The sequence below is a fragment of the Urocampus carinirostris genome, chromosome 11, assembly GCF_059441175.1.
Source record: "Urocampus carinirostris isolate Australia breed hairy pipefish chromosome 11, RoL_Ucar_1.0, whole genome shotgun sequence".
Taxonomy (NCBI): Eukaryota; Metazoa; Chordata; class Actinopteri; order Syngnathiformes; family Syngnathidae; genus Urocampus; species Urocampus carinirostris.
The window spans coordinates 32,817,097-32,832,029 of record NC_142359.1 but is presented as its reverse complement, the minus strand read 5'-3'; the positions used below and the strand labels follow the sequence as shown (position 1 = coordinate 32,832,029).

General features: G+C 37.1%; 1 protein-coding gene across 5 annotated transcripts in view; it reads left to right on the top strand.

Annotated features, from left to right (window-relative positions):
* gramd4a (GRAM domain containing 4a) overlaps window positions 1-14,933 on the top strand; it is a 53,113-nt gene that overhangs the window by 22,610 nt on the left and 15,570 nt on the right. For 2 of the 5 annotated variants that reach the window (XM_088347118.1, XM_088347116.1), the window contains exons 4-6: window positions 8,662-8,782; window positions 12,235-12,296; window positions 14,737-14,875. In XM_088347118.1, the coding sequence (XP_088203244.1) occupies window positions 8,662-8,782; window positions 12,235-12,296; window positions 14,737-14,875 (322 nt within the window). Of the gene's footprint in view, window positions 1-4,594; window positions 4,829-8,661; window positions 8,783-12,234; window positions 12,297-14,733; window positions 14,876-14,933 lie in introns of those variants that run through there. The other 3 variants (XM_088347117.1, XM_088347115.1, XM_088347119.1) reach the window with 2 other exon arrangements.

Here is a 14,933-nt window from a genome sequence, read left to right as displayed (position 1 = left end):
TTTTTATCTTATCAAATTTCTTACTGTTCTTTTTTAAGTAAGAGAAAACAATGTCAATTCAGGAACTGTAACTACTTTCTATTAGCGGTTCATTTAAATAGTTAAAACAAATAAAAATTTGAGACAGGCATTAAAGCAAAATCACTAGCATGAGCAGCATTATCAGTTAGCGTTAGTGACACTGCAATTAGCTGCTAAATTATTCAGCAATAACTGCTAAAGTGATGCTTGCGGCTAAATTGAGGATAACTACGGATGCCATTTGTCCATGCAAGTAGCCGTTGCATTAGCAAAAATATACTAATGACGGCCAATAAGGTGGCGATCTTTAAATCCGACAGTATTAAATATTGTCTTATTGCTCGCCTCCAGTTACATAAAAAATGGGACAAATTGAACATTGTGATGTAAACACAATTCATTCTGTTTTTTTTTTTTTTGGGGTGTGGGGGTGTCTGTATTTTTGTTATTATGTACATTTTCCCTCAATGATGTAGTAGAGAGATACTTTTTTTTCATCTTCAACACACGTGTTTTCCTTGTCTCCGCGATCTTCTGAAGAATTTCTCTGCAGTTTTTTCGTGCCGGAATTATTGCAGTTGTTGTCACTTTCTGGATTATGTTTCGACTTATTACTGACACTGAAGAAATTACCAATTGTGTCTTGATTTTCACCTTCTCTCGTCGACAACCACCACAACAATGACGTAATCTCGAAGCAACGAGATCTCGTTTGCCGAGATCAGCGTGCAGACGAAAACTCGAACCGCGAGACCAAGACAACAATGGCGGATCTGCCTGACGAAAAGTTTGGAGTCCGGTAAATCTTTGTTAAAAAAAAGTAATCTGGTAATAATGACAATTTTGTGTCAAAAAAGTTGATTTGACACTATGCGTCCCCAGCAAAAGAGATGCGTCTAGGACGCAGGGACATGGGCAAACGAGAACACTGATGGTGGGACAAAAAATATGCACTCGAACTTATGCAGTGAATCTTCCTAATGTTGATGAAGGTCACTTAGTTCATCCAGAGATGAATCACAGAAAGATGTGATAGGTCTTAAAGACATTTACAGTATTTCTCAAACGAGATCATGTACTTTGAAATATACCTTAATGCTTTCTCGGAAGGCGTATCAAAGTGGTGCTTATACTTCTTCAGCATGTGAGCGATTTACATAAATGAACAGGTCAAAATGATCTAGCCACCATTTAAAAAATGCAAAACGTAATTATTTTTACTCTGACTAAAAAGTAACTAGAACAAATACAGATTCAAGGGCAGTCTGGCATATCAAAACACCTCCTATTTATGTAAGCCTTCAAGATGGGGTTTATAGTCTGAGGTGTCCTTAAAACAGTTTAACATTAAATATTTTCCCTAATAATTTTGTGTTAATAATGCCCAAATGGGTTCAAAAGCTTTTATACATGTTTTTCAACCGCGCATATCTGCTTTTATCTTTACCCTCGATGTTCCGGCCACAGAGCGTATTACGCTGGAGGAAGTGGGTGAGGGCGGGGGGCAGGAGAATGATTTCACTCGCTTGCTCCTCGTTTACTTTCATTTTAGGATGAACATGGTGAAAATAAGAAAAGAGCTGTTTCAAATACAACAAACCCCAAAAAAGATGAAAGAGGAACAGCTTATTCGAGCATGTTTAAAAATTCCTCATATTTGGAAGCGCAACTTAAAATTTGACAGAGGCTGGAATGATGACTTCAGCCAGAAGATGGCGTCAGCCAAAAGAATATTTAAAAGTTACAGACACCACCTTAAGATAAATGAAATTAGTTTAATCAAAATAAAAATACATAATACTTCAGTCAAATTTTTAGAATTATCAACACAAATTAAAGTCCTTTATTTTCCTGCATCTGTATTTCCCACTAAAATGAACCGCAATCCATTATCCCCAATCCGAAATTGCTGAGAGCGGGGACTAGTATGAGGCTTTTTTGTCGGGAGGCCTGCCGATGTGCTCTGCCTGTAGTGAAATTAACTGTTGTTACAGCGTTCCATTATCCTCGGTTGATGATTGCTGAGAGCAGGGGCCAGAAAACCACTTTTTTTTTCTGCCCACTGAAACATGCCATCGTGGCTCTCCTCAAATTAATTAGTTTGTTGATATGGATACTGATTGTTGTTAAAGGGAAATAGTAGAGACACATTAATAAATAATGCAAATGTTTGATACTATCAAACTGTATTTATTTACATGCCAAAGAAAATAAAATCAAACGAAACACTGAAATGGAAATTGTTGACGCAAGCCCTCATAGTCTTAGAAAACAGGAACAGGGGAACAAATTCAGGGGGAAAAAAGGGGCGGAAGTGCTGGACGCATGGCGAAAACACTCCTTTCCTCAGAAAAGTCTCTTCATCTCTTCGGCTGCATACCTCAGCTGAGAGATGGGCAAAAGAAAGACCACGGCTTGGTTTTACCATGTCTCCTGGCTCGGGAGAGAAGGTTGTGGCTTTTGGCCTTGTTGGTCACCATGGTCCCCAGGCGACCTAGGCGGGCAAGGCATTTCCCCCCTCCGAGCACATGTGAGGGCCTCAGGAAGAGAAGAAGGTGAGAGGGCTGTGCATGCACGCTTTTAAGGGGGATCAGGTCACGTAGGCAGGTCCTGTGACCGCTGCTTTTTAAAATAAACACAGTGAGGAAAATAACTGGTCGAGGGAAGGGAATTTTATTAGAGGGCAAAAAGAAGGAAAGGAAATTTGAAAAAAAAGTCTAAGCAGGATGTATTCCTTCATGCTAATATTCAAAAGAGATTGATAGTTTTTTTTTTTCTTTTTCTATTTTTCACACATTATACTCTAAATAGAGGTACATTTGTTGTTGAATTGTAACTAGATAAAAGTTCTTGCGTGTAATAGTTTTAATAGCACAGAAGAGTTATCATTTTTAATTTTTAGTTTGTTGTGTACTTTGTTTTTCAGTTATTCTGTGTTGCATGACTTTAAACTTGCTTAGTATAAAAAAGATTAAATTAGTTCGCAGAAAAGTGAAAACAATAAAAGTTGATTTAATATAGTAGTACGATACATTCTTTATTCATTAATTTAATGCATCATGTTACACTATTATTAGTAATTTATCGGTTAAGGCAAGAAAAAAAATCTAAAGAGCAATTTGAGAGGCCTACCCTCCAAAAAGAGCCGGAATTCCCATTACTAATAAGTTACGGGTTACAATAACATAGCTGTTAACTTGTACGTATTCCCTATATTTACATATGTTTTTTAACACACCAAATTATCCATGCCGTATAACATTTTTTTCCGTAAAAACAATGAATTAAAAAAAAAAAAAAATTGGGGGGTGGTGGGGGGGTGGGGGGGTATTTCTACATTGTCTGACTGTCTTGCTGTGAGTAAACAGATGCCACGTTGTGTTTGTAAGGTGTATTATTGCTCAACAAGGGAATTGCAATCATTAATAAGGGGAGCTATTGGCTGAGGTTGACAGGTATGCAATACCCTCCTGTAAAGCATCAGAGAGGAACCAGTATTCTGTCTTACCAGCAATCACAAACGTAGCAGTACCAATATTTAACACTGCAATTTTCCAGTCACCGATATAAGTATATCATTCATTTATTGGAAATTTCTATCCATTATTTGGTTTGTTTACTTGTTGCATATTGCTGTCAAATGAATTTGAATTTAAAATCTAGAAAATCTTCTTCCAGGGGTTAAGGGGTAGGGGTGTTTTCTCCCTAGACTGTCCACCCATCAGGGTCCCACAAATTCCTATGGGAAACACTACGAGGGCTACTTTGCGGATTAGCTCTTATTGCGTCGGTTTTGGTCCCTGTTCAGCGCGATAAACAAGGGATTACAGTACATTAGAACACTTGTAATAATGATATTTATTAAATTTTGTCGGGATCCAATTTGTTACTGTGCTGCATAAGGAACGTTGACAAAGATCAGAACATCCCAACAAACACAAAGCACTGAATACATTTTCCATGATTGACCAGAACAACCTCTGCAATCGACGAGTAGATCGCAATGGGTGTATTGTGCTCCTTAGTGTTTTTTCCTTTTGAAGACTTGGCCTGGTTTGCAGAACCGACCTTGCAAAAAATGACACTAAACGTGAGGGCCACAAGGAAATGGCAGCTTTTCGAGTCGGCAAGTTGTGGTGGAAAAGGCAAACTAAAACTGAGGGGTTTCTGCTCACTTTGAGACATTTAGGCAGATGACTGTCACAAGATGAAATGGATTACATTTCCTCTCTTGTTTCCCTTGCTTGATACTTGTTCATAACCGTTCTGTAAAAGAACAAATCCACGTAGACACTTAATGAACCTTAATAACCTTCAGCTAATGAATAGCGGCATTGTCCGTCCTGATTAGAAAATTTCTCTCAGAGCTTTTCCCTTCTTGGCAAAGTTGGATAAAATGTGATTTGCTAAGCTGTGTGCAAAATGCCACAAATGTACACAATGTTTGAGCGATTTACAGATTCCGGACCTTCTTATGGTGCTGGCCCCTCCTTCGGTTAGTTACCCAATGCTTAACATCCCTAGGGTAGTCCCACTGACTACTTGGAGTTGAAGCAACCAAAAAATCTTTCGTTGACGTGTAAGGTGCCAGGGCAACCGGGGACAGTAGCAGCCGTGGCCCTGTTTCAAGACCGACCAAAAAACGCCTCCCTGCCCACTCGTTCCTGCTCCGTCGTCCCGAGGAGCGCTCGGCTTCAGAGACGAATGGGGCTGTGCAAGGTGGACGACTTCACCTTTGATAGCTTCGAACTGCTTTACGCCGGAGCAGTCGAAAGCTTCAAAAGCCACAAAAGTAGTGGCGGATTCAGTGAGTTCAACTCTTTGTTGGATCTACACCTGGTTGGGATACAATGTTCGTGATAAGTCGTTTTTTCAAACCTTCGATACGATATTATATATCTAACCTACCTCTAATCTATCCAAATCTAAACTACTTTTTAAATATTGATTTGGGTGTGGGGGTGTCTGTATGTTTTTCGTGAACATTTCCAAAATTGTACTTTAGTTCTCTGCAAATGTCTTTAGCTAGGTTTCAATAAATGCCAACAAAATTGCTAAACATCTGCTTTTTGTGTGCTCTGCTATTATCTTTTATCTCGAATGTTATGCTCTCTAACGCCGAATTTTGGTACTGCAGCTCCTGATCACTGAACACTCCAAGCAGGTGAATCCAATCTTCTATCAGCTTGGCAACGCTTGTGTGACCTAAAATGACAATAAATTGACAATATCCATGAGTGTCTCAGAAATTGAGATTATTCTTTATTTTCTGTAGTGCAATTTAAAAAGAAAGAAAATGTCATACATCCATACGCAATCCATTATCCCTGATCACATATCGCTGCTTGCAGGGACTGTATTTCCGTCTAAAATATATTACCACCTTTGTAGCCACAATAATTATTCCCAATCCTATATTCCTGCAAGCGGGGACTAGCAGAAGGCACTTTTTCCAAGAGGCGTCCCATTATGGCCCACCTAAATTAAAATGTATAGTTGAGGCAATGATCCATTATACCCAGTCGAATATTGCCGAGAGTGGGTCCCGATAGAATGCATTTGTGTCATGTGTGGCAGTTCGTTTTTTCCACCTAAGGGGAACAGCACCCTTTTGGCTGAGATCCATTATCCCCGGTCAACTATTACTGTAAGCGGGGTACGGAGGAACAAAGTTTCAAAATTGTGGATTTTGGCATTCTGGATAGGGGTTTGAGATGACACTGGCTAGCCTTAAGATTTAAGGCCAGTTACTTTCATATCAAAATGTCCTAGAATTAACATATCCTCAATGTTTTACATTATGTATTGGTTGTAAAAATGAGGAATTTGCTAATTAATAAAATATTTGTCAGTGCAGGTGTTACCGCGGTTTCCTGCAGCGGTAAGCTAATTTTCTAATAGGTTTACCTGACGACTGCAGCTCTCCTGGCACTGCTAAGCTAGGCCCTGCCAAGCCGATTAAGCTGTAACAACCTTTGGTAACCTTTCCAGCCCACCACTATTTACATATTTCTGTTGTGTCATCTACACAATGTATCGAACATTTTGAGTTCAAAAAACACTTTGATTTTTTTGGCCATATTAAAAAGGGACACCCAGTCTGCCACCTGTGGGTATTAGGCCTTTTGTTTACAGTTTATTGCCTTCCGTACTGAAATATTCATGCATCCCTTTAGTCAGCAGAGGAAAGGGTGGCCCTTGTTGTTCTAGCAAGTCCTGACACATGAGACACTTAAAGGTTGTTGGTGTGGCTGTTGGTTTCAGGCTGAAGGTGAAGAGCAGAAAATTTGGCACTGAACTCAGCCTGGATTAGGGGTGGGTTTCTCACAAGGATATACAGTACAACAAATGAAAATACACTAGGCTGTTATTTAACGTTTACAGTAATACCTGTTTATAACGTGGTTCACCTAACACGGTCTCACCTAGCAGGTGAACCACCACTAGCATCCCCAGAAGAGGGTACTTTTTTCCCCAGCATGTGAATATGATTAACTCTTGTCTTCATTTTTTTTTTCTTAATTTTGTACTTTTTTATACAGCTTACATGGAATTGTAAATAGAAACGAAATTAAAATTTTCTACTGCTGGGACCAATCTAAAAAAAATACATTCAGTGAGATAGAATATAATTCAGTGAGATTTTTTGGGGCTTTTAACAACTCAGTCACGTATCGTATTGACCCGAGGACTATTGGAGGGTTAAGTACTCACAAAAAAAACTAGCACAGAAAATTAAAAACTTTTCTTTCAAAATAAAATATATGTATGTATGTGTATGCATATATATGTATATATATATATATATAATTTTTTTTTTTTTTTTTGTGGAAAAATTCTGCAGCCCTACTCAATGGGTACTGTGTTTTCCGTCTGAGCGAGGGCCAGCAATACATGGCACAGCATGGCGACAGGATGTCAAACAAATACGACGGCGAAGTGGGTATTCCACTGTGTAAAATAAATAAAAAAATTCGATCTATTTTTATAAAAAAATAACATTGGCATGATAGATCCAGTATTTTGCCTAGTCTTCAAATCAATGTTTTTTACTTTATTGAATTAAAGATTTCTTTTACCACTAGGAGGCACTAAATATTATACGCTGTCCCTTTAAGGATTTCTATTTTGTTTTGAATTTAAGATGCACTTTAAATATTTTCTGTTACAGTTAATAAAGCTATTTTTTTGTTGTAAATTGGTCCTTATTTATTTTTTATAATGCTAATATGTTAATCAGGATACAGTGTTATGCAGTGGACAGCGGTGTACATCATATGTTTACATGTTTATCCTGTTCCTGCTTCTCCCTTTAGCATCACAGCAAGCCTTGGGATCCATAGCAAAAAAACACAGAACAAAACATACAGTATTGGTTCACATATGGGCAAAGTATTTGAACTGAATGAAGAGAAAGGCATTTTGGGAGGTAGCTCTTTCAATAGCATGTATGCAATTAAATGAAACTCTGATGCAAACAAATAGCAGACGTCAACTAATAGCAGATAGGATTAGAGTTGGAACTTTTCATAGGCACTAAAAAGTTTTGGGTACGAAAATATTTTTTGTTGATGTCCAATAGTGGGGAAAATTATGTGAAGAGGGACAGAATAAACATTGTAATCCACATGTTAAAGTGAAAATGTTCTTCGGTGGGGTTGCTGTATTCCAAGTGTCCTGTGTTTAATTGTATAGTAATTGTAATAAAAATAAATTAAGGTTTCTACTTATTTGATGTTTCCTATCACAGTTTCTTAATAAAACATAACCATTGTATTAAATGAGGGTTTACTGTATGTAAAATAAAAGCCAATTTCTCGAGCAACGAGTATTTTTAAAAATCGCACGTTTATATCATAGCTCGTGTAGCTTCGATTTTTTTTTTTTTTTTTTAATTCAGGATTACTGCTGGACCTTAATTTTTTTTTTGTCGACTTGGTCTTAAATTTGAGGTTAAAAGGCAATTTAAAAAAGTCTTAAAAAGTCTTGAATTTAACTTGCCTTAAACTCTAGGAACTCAATATTGTTCTTTATTTTTTGTTTCAATCCCTATTGTATATGTAAATGTTCTGCATTTTCAAGTAAATGAAGACCTCCCGAAGCGCTTTACAATGTGCTTCACACTTTTCCTTTGTATACACTAACTAACCGATAGCAGCGTCAGCCATGCAAGGCGACTACCTGCTATCGGGGGCATTAGGGATTCAGTGTCTTGCCCAAGAACATTTTGACATATAACACGGAGGAGCTGGGAATCGAACCTGCGACCTCTTGTTCCCAAAATGAACACTAACTCCTTAGCTAATTCCACCACTAAAAGGCATTGAATAATACAACTGTTCCTTTAAACTTTCACATATTGCCGTCAAATGAAATTGCTTGTGACTCCTGCCCTAGACTGACTACCCGCCAGGGTCTACAGGAAACTCTACTCACTATGATTTGGTACTCACAAAAAAAAACTAACACAGAAAATTGCATCAAAATTGCAATATAGATCTGAACGATTGCAATTAGGTTTTTTTCCAGAATTCTGCAGCCCTCGTTCAATGTACTTGTCTATCGGAGTTGAAATTTGCATCTTCTATCTTTATTCCGGATTCCTTTCTTTTGTGTAACCATAGTATTCTTGTCTTTCAGAGGAGGAACTGAAAAAACTAAGAGAAGAGTCCAATGTGGACTCTTTGCGGCAGGAACTGGAGAAGGAAAGGAGCAAGCGTCTCGACTTGGAACAGAAGATGGGCGATGTGTTGAAGTCCAGGTATAATGCTATGGCGGAAAAAGGTTTCCATCATCGCTCATTGAAACCATCAGTATGAAGTGTCCACTCGATTGAGAAGGTTTTTTGTTCAACAGGAACTTGATTGCAATTAATCCAGTGTGGTGTGAAACATTGTCAAAAATAGTATCTAAATTAAGCCATTTATTTTTTCAATAAAAATGTTGATGAGATCTGATACTGGATTTGGTGATTATATTGGTACGGTATCTGATAGCAATATCACATTGGGACGTTCCTTGTAAAAATGTCGTTATTCTTATTTGTTTTCTTACATTTTCAAATTAGGCTTCATTTTTGACAATTTTAACATAAAAAAACCTTCATTTGATAATTTAATGGTACACTTAAATAACAGTTAAAATGTAAGCATTGGTAGTGTGTTCTTATTTTTTTATCTCTTCAATTCAAGCTTCATTGCATGTCTTAATAATTTAGAAAACAAAATATAAATCAACAGTTTTTAGTACAATTAAATGCAATAATTTAAATTGAATATTTTTACAATGTGATAAATGTTATTTGTTGTTTATGTTTAATTTAGGCTACATTTAATTTAAAGATTAAAAAATAAAACTATTTTAGCAGTATGTTCAAATGTAATAATTTCAATGTATTTTTACAATATTTTCTTCAGGCAGAATGTCTTGAGCTGTTTTATTTTATAAGTGTTCCTAATTCTAAAAACAAAGTTTTAGAGTAAACAACATATACCCAATTTGATTTACACCTGATTTTGAATTTGAAAAAAAACAGAGACAGTTTTTTTAAAAGTAAACTAATGAAATCCTCCTTAATTGTTTTTGTAAAACGTGTTTATAAGCAATAAATAGGACATATTGGGGAGTTTGTAGAGCGTAATTTAAAACTGTTAAATTTAGTAGCCTATAAGATAGACGAAAATGGAACACATTAAATATTTATATAGCATTCTTAACTGGCTAATATAAGTCATGAGTATGCAACATGAAAGGCCTCTTATGTTGTGGATAATGCTGATGTTTATCACGTACTTAAAAACCACTCTTGTGCTTGTGTGGCTCATTTAGCAGCCATTGGCTCTTTAGTTTTACCACAAAACTTCCAAATCTGTTCAATTAATAAGAAAAATGATTTTAGGCATAATGTTTGATCGGTTTTAAATTTTGAGTAAGGTACAGAAGACTCTCAGAATATGTTTTTAACCCGTGAGGAGGTGATGATCCCAAAGTGAAATAGTGGGGTAGAGAATCCTATGGTAATGCACAGCTCATGAGTTCCGCACCCCAGGTACTCCAGATACAAATATTTAAACAAAATGGTTTATAGTAAGTACTACATACAGTATGTGTAATATATGTGTATTGGATTAAATCACATTATCATTAGATGCAGTATACGAGTACAATAATCCCTCACGGGGCGGCAGTAGCTCAGGTGGTAGAGCGATCGTTTTAGGATTAAGGGATCCCAGTTCGAATCCCGGCTTGTCCATGTTACATGTCGAAGTGTCCTTGGGTAAGACACTGAACCCCCAATACCCCCAATAAGCAGGTTAGCGCCTTGCATGGCTGCACAGATCCCGGCCGCTATTGGGAAATGTGAAGCACAATGTAAAGCGCTTTGGGAAGTCATTGACTTGAAAAGCGCTATATAAATGCAGATCATTTCACCTTATCACGGTTTACCTTTTGCGGATTCGCTGCCTCATAGCTTTTCTTCGAGCTTTGTGTTCTGAATTCTGGCCCTTTTCTGCCTGTGTCTGGATTTGTGGCAATAACCTTGAGGACTAAGTTCTAGACAAGCAGATTGACAGACCTAAATGACATTTCAGTTTATCCCTACGCATAAACACCGAAAATAACCTTAAATAATTTGTTGGTGTATCTTGGAGAGAATGCTTTAAATAGAGCTGGAAAAAAACATCTTATTACACGGCAATAAACATCATAAGTTGGGGGTGGCGTATCTTAGGAGTCTTCTGTATTATATTTTTGTGACAATTCCTGATTTTCTTGGCATGCAAAATCATTTGTTGATTTCGTATAGCGCGCAAAATGCCGTACAGAGGTGCGGAAAAACATCTTCTTCCACACAATAAAGAGAAAACATCGTAAGACTGGTTCCCCGGCGTCAACTGTAGTTCCCCGAAAATATGTCCTGTTTCTGGAAGTTGATGTTACATTAAACTATGGCAACATCTCCTTCTTGACTAACACCATAGATTACCCGCACAGTAACACGAACTCGTAAACTCGAGAATCCCAAAGACAATCCAGCTGATCCTCCAGGGGGATTCTCTTGTTACGTGATAGTAAATATCTTGCGGGGGTTTCTCCAACTGTTGGAACTCGGTGGCTAAAATTAGACTACTCTTGTTATGTTGGGAAGTTTCCATGTGTGAAGAGAATGACATTGGTTAAATTTAGACACCAAAGCTGTGGTGGCCTAGATACAGCTTCTGGAAATTTCCGGTATCATAACAGACTGCGTTGGTGTTAAGTCTCCGCAATGAACACAAAAATGAGACATGATTAGGGTAAAAATGTAAAAAATGTTAACATTTATTTATTCTTTATTTATAATTCCATGGGATATTAAGATTCTGAGTATTAAAATATTCAGGTAAATTCTCCAAGGTATTTATGAGCATTAGCTTTGAACCAATGATACCTTTTGAATCCAATTAAACAGACATTTATGCAAATTAATGCAAACAAAAAGCATTATTTTGTAAGTCTCGACTTTATTTACAAAGCAATTGGAAACAAAAATCACTTCATATGTTTTTTTAAGAATTAGCTGGGAATCAATGGTACATTTTGAATCCTCTTAAACATGTATGCAAAATAATGCATTCCAAATTAGTATTTTTTAAGTCTCAACTTCATGTATAATGCACTTGTTACCAAATAGCTTTGCATACATACAAAAATATAAATTAATGCAGTAAGTGTAGGTAAAATGAATAACACACTAATATAATAATAAATAGAGGTTAGTTAATAAATAAACGAGTACCAATACTACAATGTGTTTTGTTTGACAGCTATAGACACAAATAGACAGATAGGCGTAACATGATCACTGCTATTAACGGCTGTGGACGTCAATGACAGTGAATGAGTCAAATTTGCGCAATAATTTTCTTGAAATTTAATTTACAGTAAATATGAATCATCCCAATCATTTCTTGCTTCACCCAGCACATCTCCAACATATAATGGATTCCTTTTCCTTGAAGATGGTCTGATAATATCTAAAATTCACATTTGATGACTAGAAAACTTAACTCTGAGGAACTCTTATTTATCATAATATTTATTATTCTGTTACTTGTTCTTTTTCTGGTTCAAATCATGCCAAATATAAAATCTTAAATTCATAAAAACTTTGTTACTATTTATCGTTCCAAAGTCAAGTAAATGCGACTCTTTATTTTTTATTTCCCACAGGCTAGAGGATTCTCCGCCGCAACCTCCTAGAAAACAACAGTCACCCTCTAATAATGGAACAGGTAAGTCCCAGGGGCTGAAAAACAAATAGTGTGAGAATGAGGGTCACGCTTTGCAGGGAAAACCCATCCGAGGGGGACAAACAGGAAATTCCAAGGTAGAGGTAGAATGTTTCCGTTTTGGAAACGGAGGTTATTCTTGGATTTATTTGGGGTGAAAATTGTCAGTTGGTATTTAAAGATATATATAGTTTTGTCGACTAAATTAATAGGGTTACTTTTTACTGTTTTATTGCCATCACTATTAGATAATATTCTGCTTTTTATACTGATACCTTTAACTGCGAGCTATATTTAGAAAATACACACACACACACACACCACGCCTAACTGCTTTTATCCCACTTTTATTCTTGGTGATCCAGCTACGGAGCGCATTTCTCTGTAGGAAAGGAGGCGGTTAGAAGGAGGAGAGTGATTTTTCACGCATGTTGGCGGTTTTCTTTTATTCTAAAATGAAAATGGTGAAAGTAAGACATTTGCTTTTAAAAATAAAGTCCAAATGCCAACCCAAACCTGCTAAAAGATAAAAAAGAAAAAGTTCATTTGAGCGTGTCTAGGAATTTCACATACTTGCCTGCGCAACAAAAGAGATGCAAAAGGATCCCCTAACCACTGGAGTCTTAGGGGCACTATATCCTGTGTTGTGTCTTGGGCAAGTACAGCTTGGTGGCACCAAACCCTCTCCAGGCCAACTCTCTTAATACACTCTTCAAATATCTATTTTTGGATTTAGAGTATATTTTTAACCCCACAGTTTTATTGGATGCACCAAGCATGTTGAACATTTTTTCTGTCCACATGATGGCATAGTCAAGAAAATCAATCCTCTTGAATCCCTTTCGTATGTGAGGAGCATTTCCGTGCAGCGCTTCACTGCTTTATGGGACTTTATTTTGTCACTTTTTGTTATTTTGTTATTTTTAGTACTACTGCTACAAGTGTTCCAATGCTTGATGTCACACATTTCTTGGACTAGAAAAACAACACGTATTCTTGTCAAGTGGCATTGTCTTAGTGATAATAAATCAAAATTTATATACAAATGCTCATGAATGGAGTGGAAACCACCTCAAATAAATGTAATATTTCTCCAATTGTGGTTACAGAGGTCTCTCATAGAGGCAGGCACACACGCAGCAAACATATGACAGTGATGACTTGCTAAAGGAGAACTAAACATTAAAATATGTACACTACATTTTTTGTATGGTCCATACAGAAAAGTAACACATTTTGTTGTAATTAAGACACATGTTTGCAGACTTTAAGACATTAGGAAAAGAAAACGATCACAACAGGCTGTACTTATCCTTAGTCTTGCAATATATCTTGGCCAGGCTTTCTGAAGCTTAGCACAACTGACGTAGAGCTAGGAAAAGGCACGACCAAGTGTTGCTTCTGCCTCTATGTAAAATCTAGTTATGTTATAATCAGGAACTATCAGCTGATGGAATATGATATCATGGCGTCAAGTGACTACCATATTTATTCGTGTGTAATGCGCAGCATGTATAATGTGCACCCCTAATTTTTATTTAAAACAATCATTGTCCTTTTTTTTTCCACTTTTTCCTCAGAATTGTAATTGATGAATGTATACTTGCGATCATGGTTAAAATCATTTATTTACGACGTATTTTATGAACACAGTTCTAACATGAAATTTGCAATGTATTTATCTAATGTCCTTCAAAGTCGGATTTGTTATTAGATAAACCAACGGGGCTGTTTCCCTTGTCTTGGTTTTTATTTTTTTAAAACTTTGATTTTATTTATTTGGTCCCTGAGGGAAATTCATTTTCACCGACTCTACCAGGGGTACAGGCAGTGCGGTCACACCAGAGCGTGCGCCAAATGACGGTTTTACAGAGCCTGGTATTCCCAGACGGTCTCCCATGCAAATACTAACCAGACCCAACCCTGCTTAGCTTCCGAAACTGGGCGTTCTCACGCTGGTATGGACACAAACAGGTTGCCTTTATTCATATGTTTCAGGGCGTCTTTCTGTTCTCTCCATTCTCCAATATTGCTTTATGGGTACCGTGAATAAATAAATAGTGTGCTGATGAGAATTAATAGTATGCCCTTTTGTATGTCATTTATGTCACTGGGTTTTAGTGGTTATGAATATGCGCTCTCACTGCCTTGACATGGGTTCGATTCCCATGCAACCAATATTTTGTGATTGTGGTCAGTGATATTTTTCGACCTATCAATCATTGCACTAATACACTACCTAAAAACATGTATAAAGCGTACAAACTTTGAGTTATTTTTTATACATGCATAAATACAGTAATTATCAGGCCTTTTTTTCAATCTGGACACTAACTGACATCAAATGTAGCCTTTATTGATAATTAGCAACCCGATATTTATTATGCATGCTACCAGTAACTGATATCGTGGCAATCCTTTTCGTTTTTTTCCTGGATAGCAGACAAGCAGCAACAGAAAGAAGTGTGGAGCTCCCGACTGCAAAAGTGGTTATACGAGCGGTTCGGTGTCTACATCGAAGACTTCCGCTTTCAGCCCGAGGAGAGCACCGATGAGGCAGAGGAACCGCTAAGTGCTAAAAGGTGGGAAAGGGTTCACAACGTAGCAGGACAACCCGACTTGTCTTTCGCTGAGTATTGA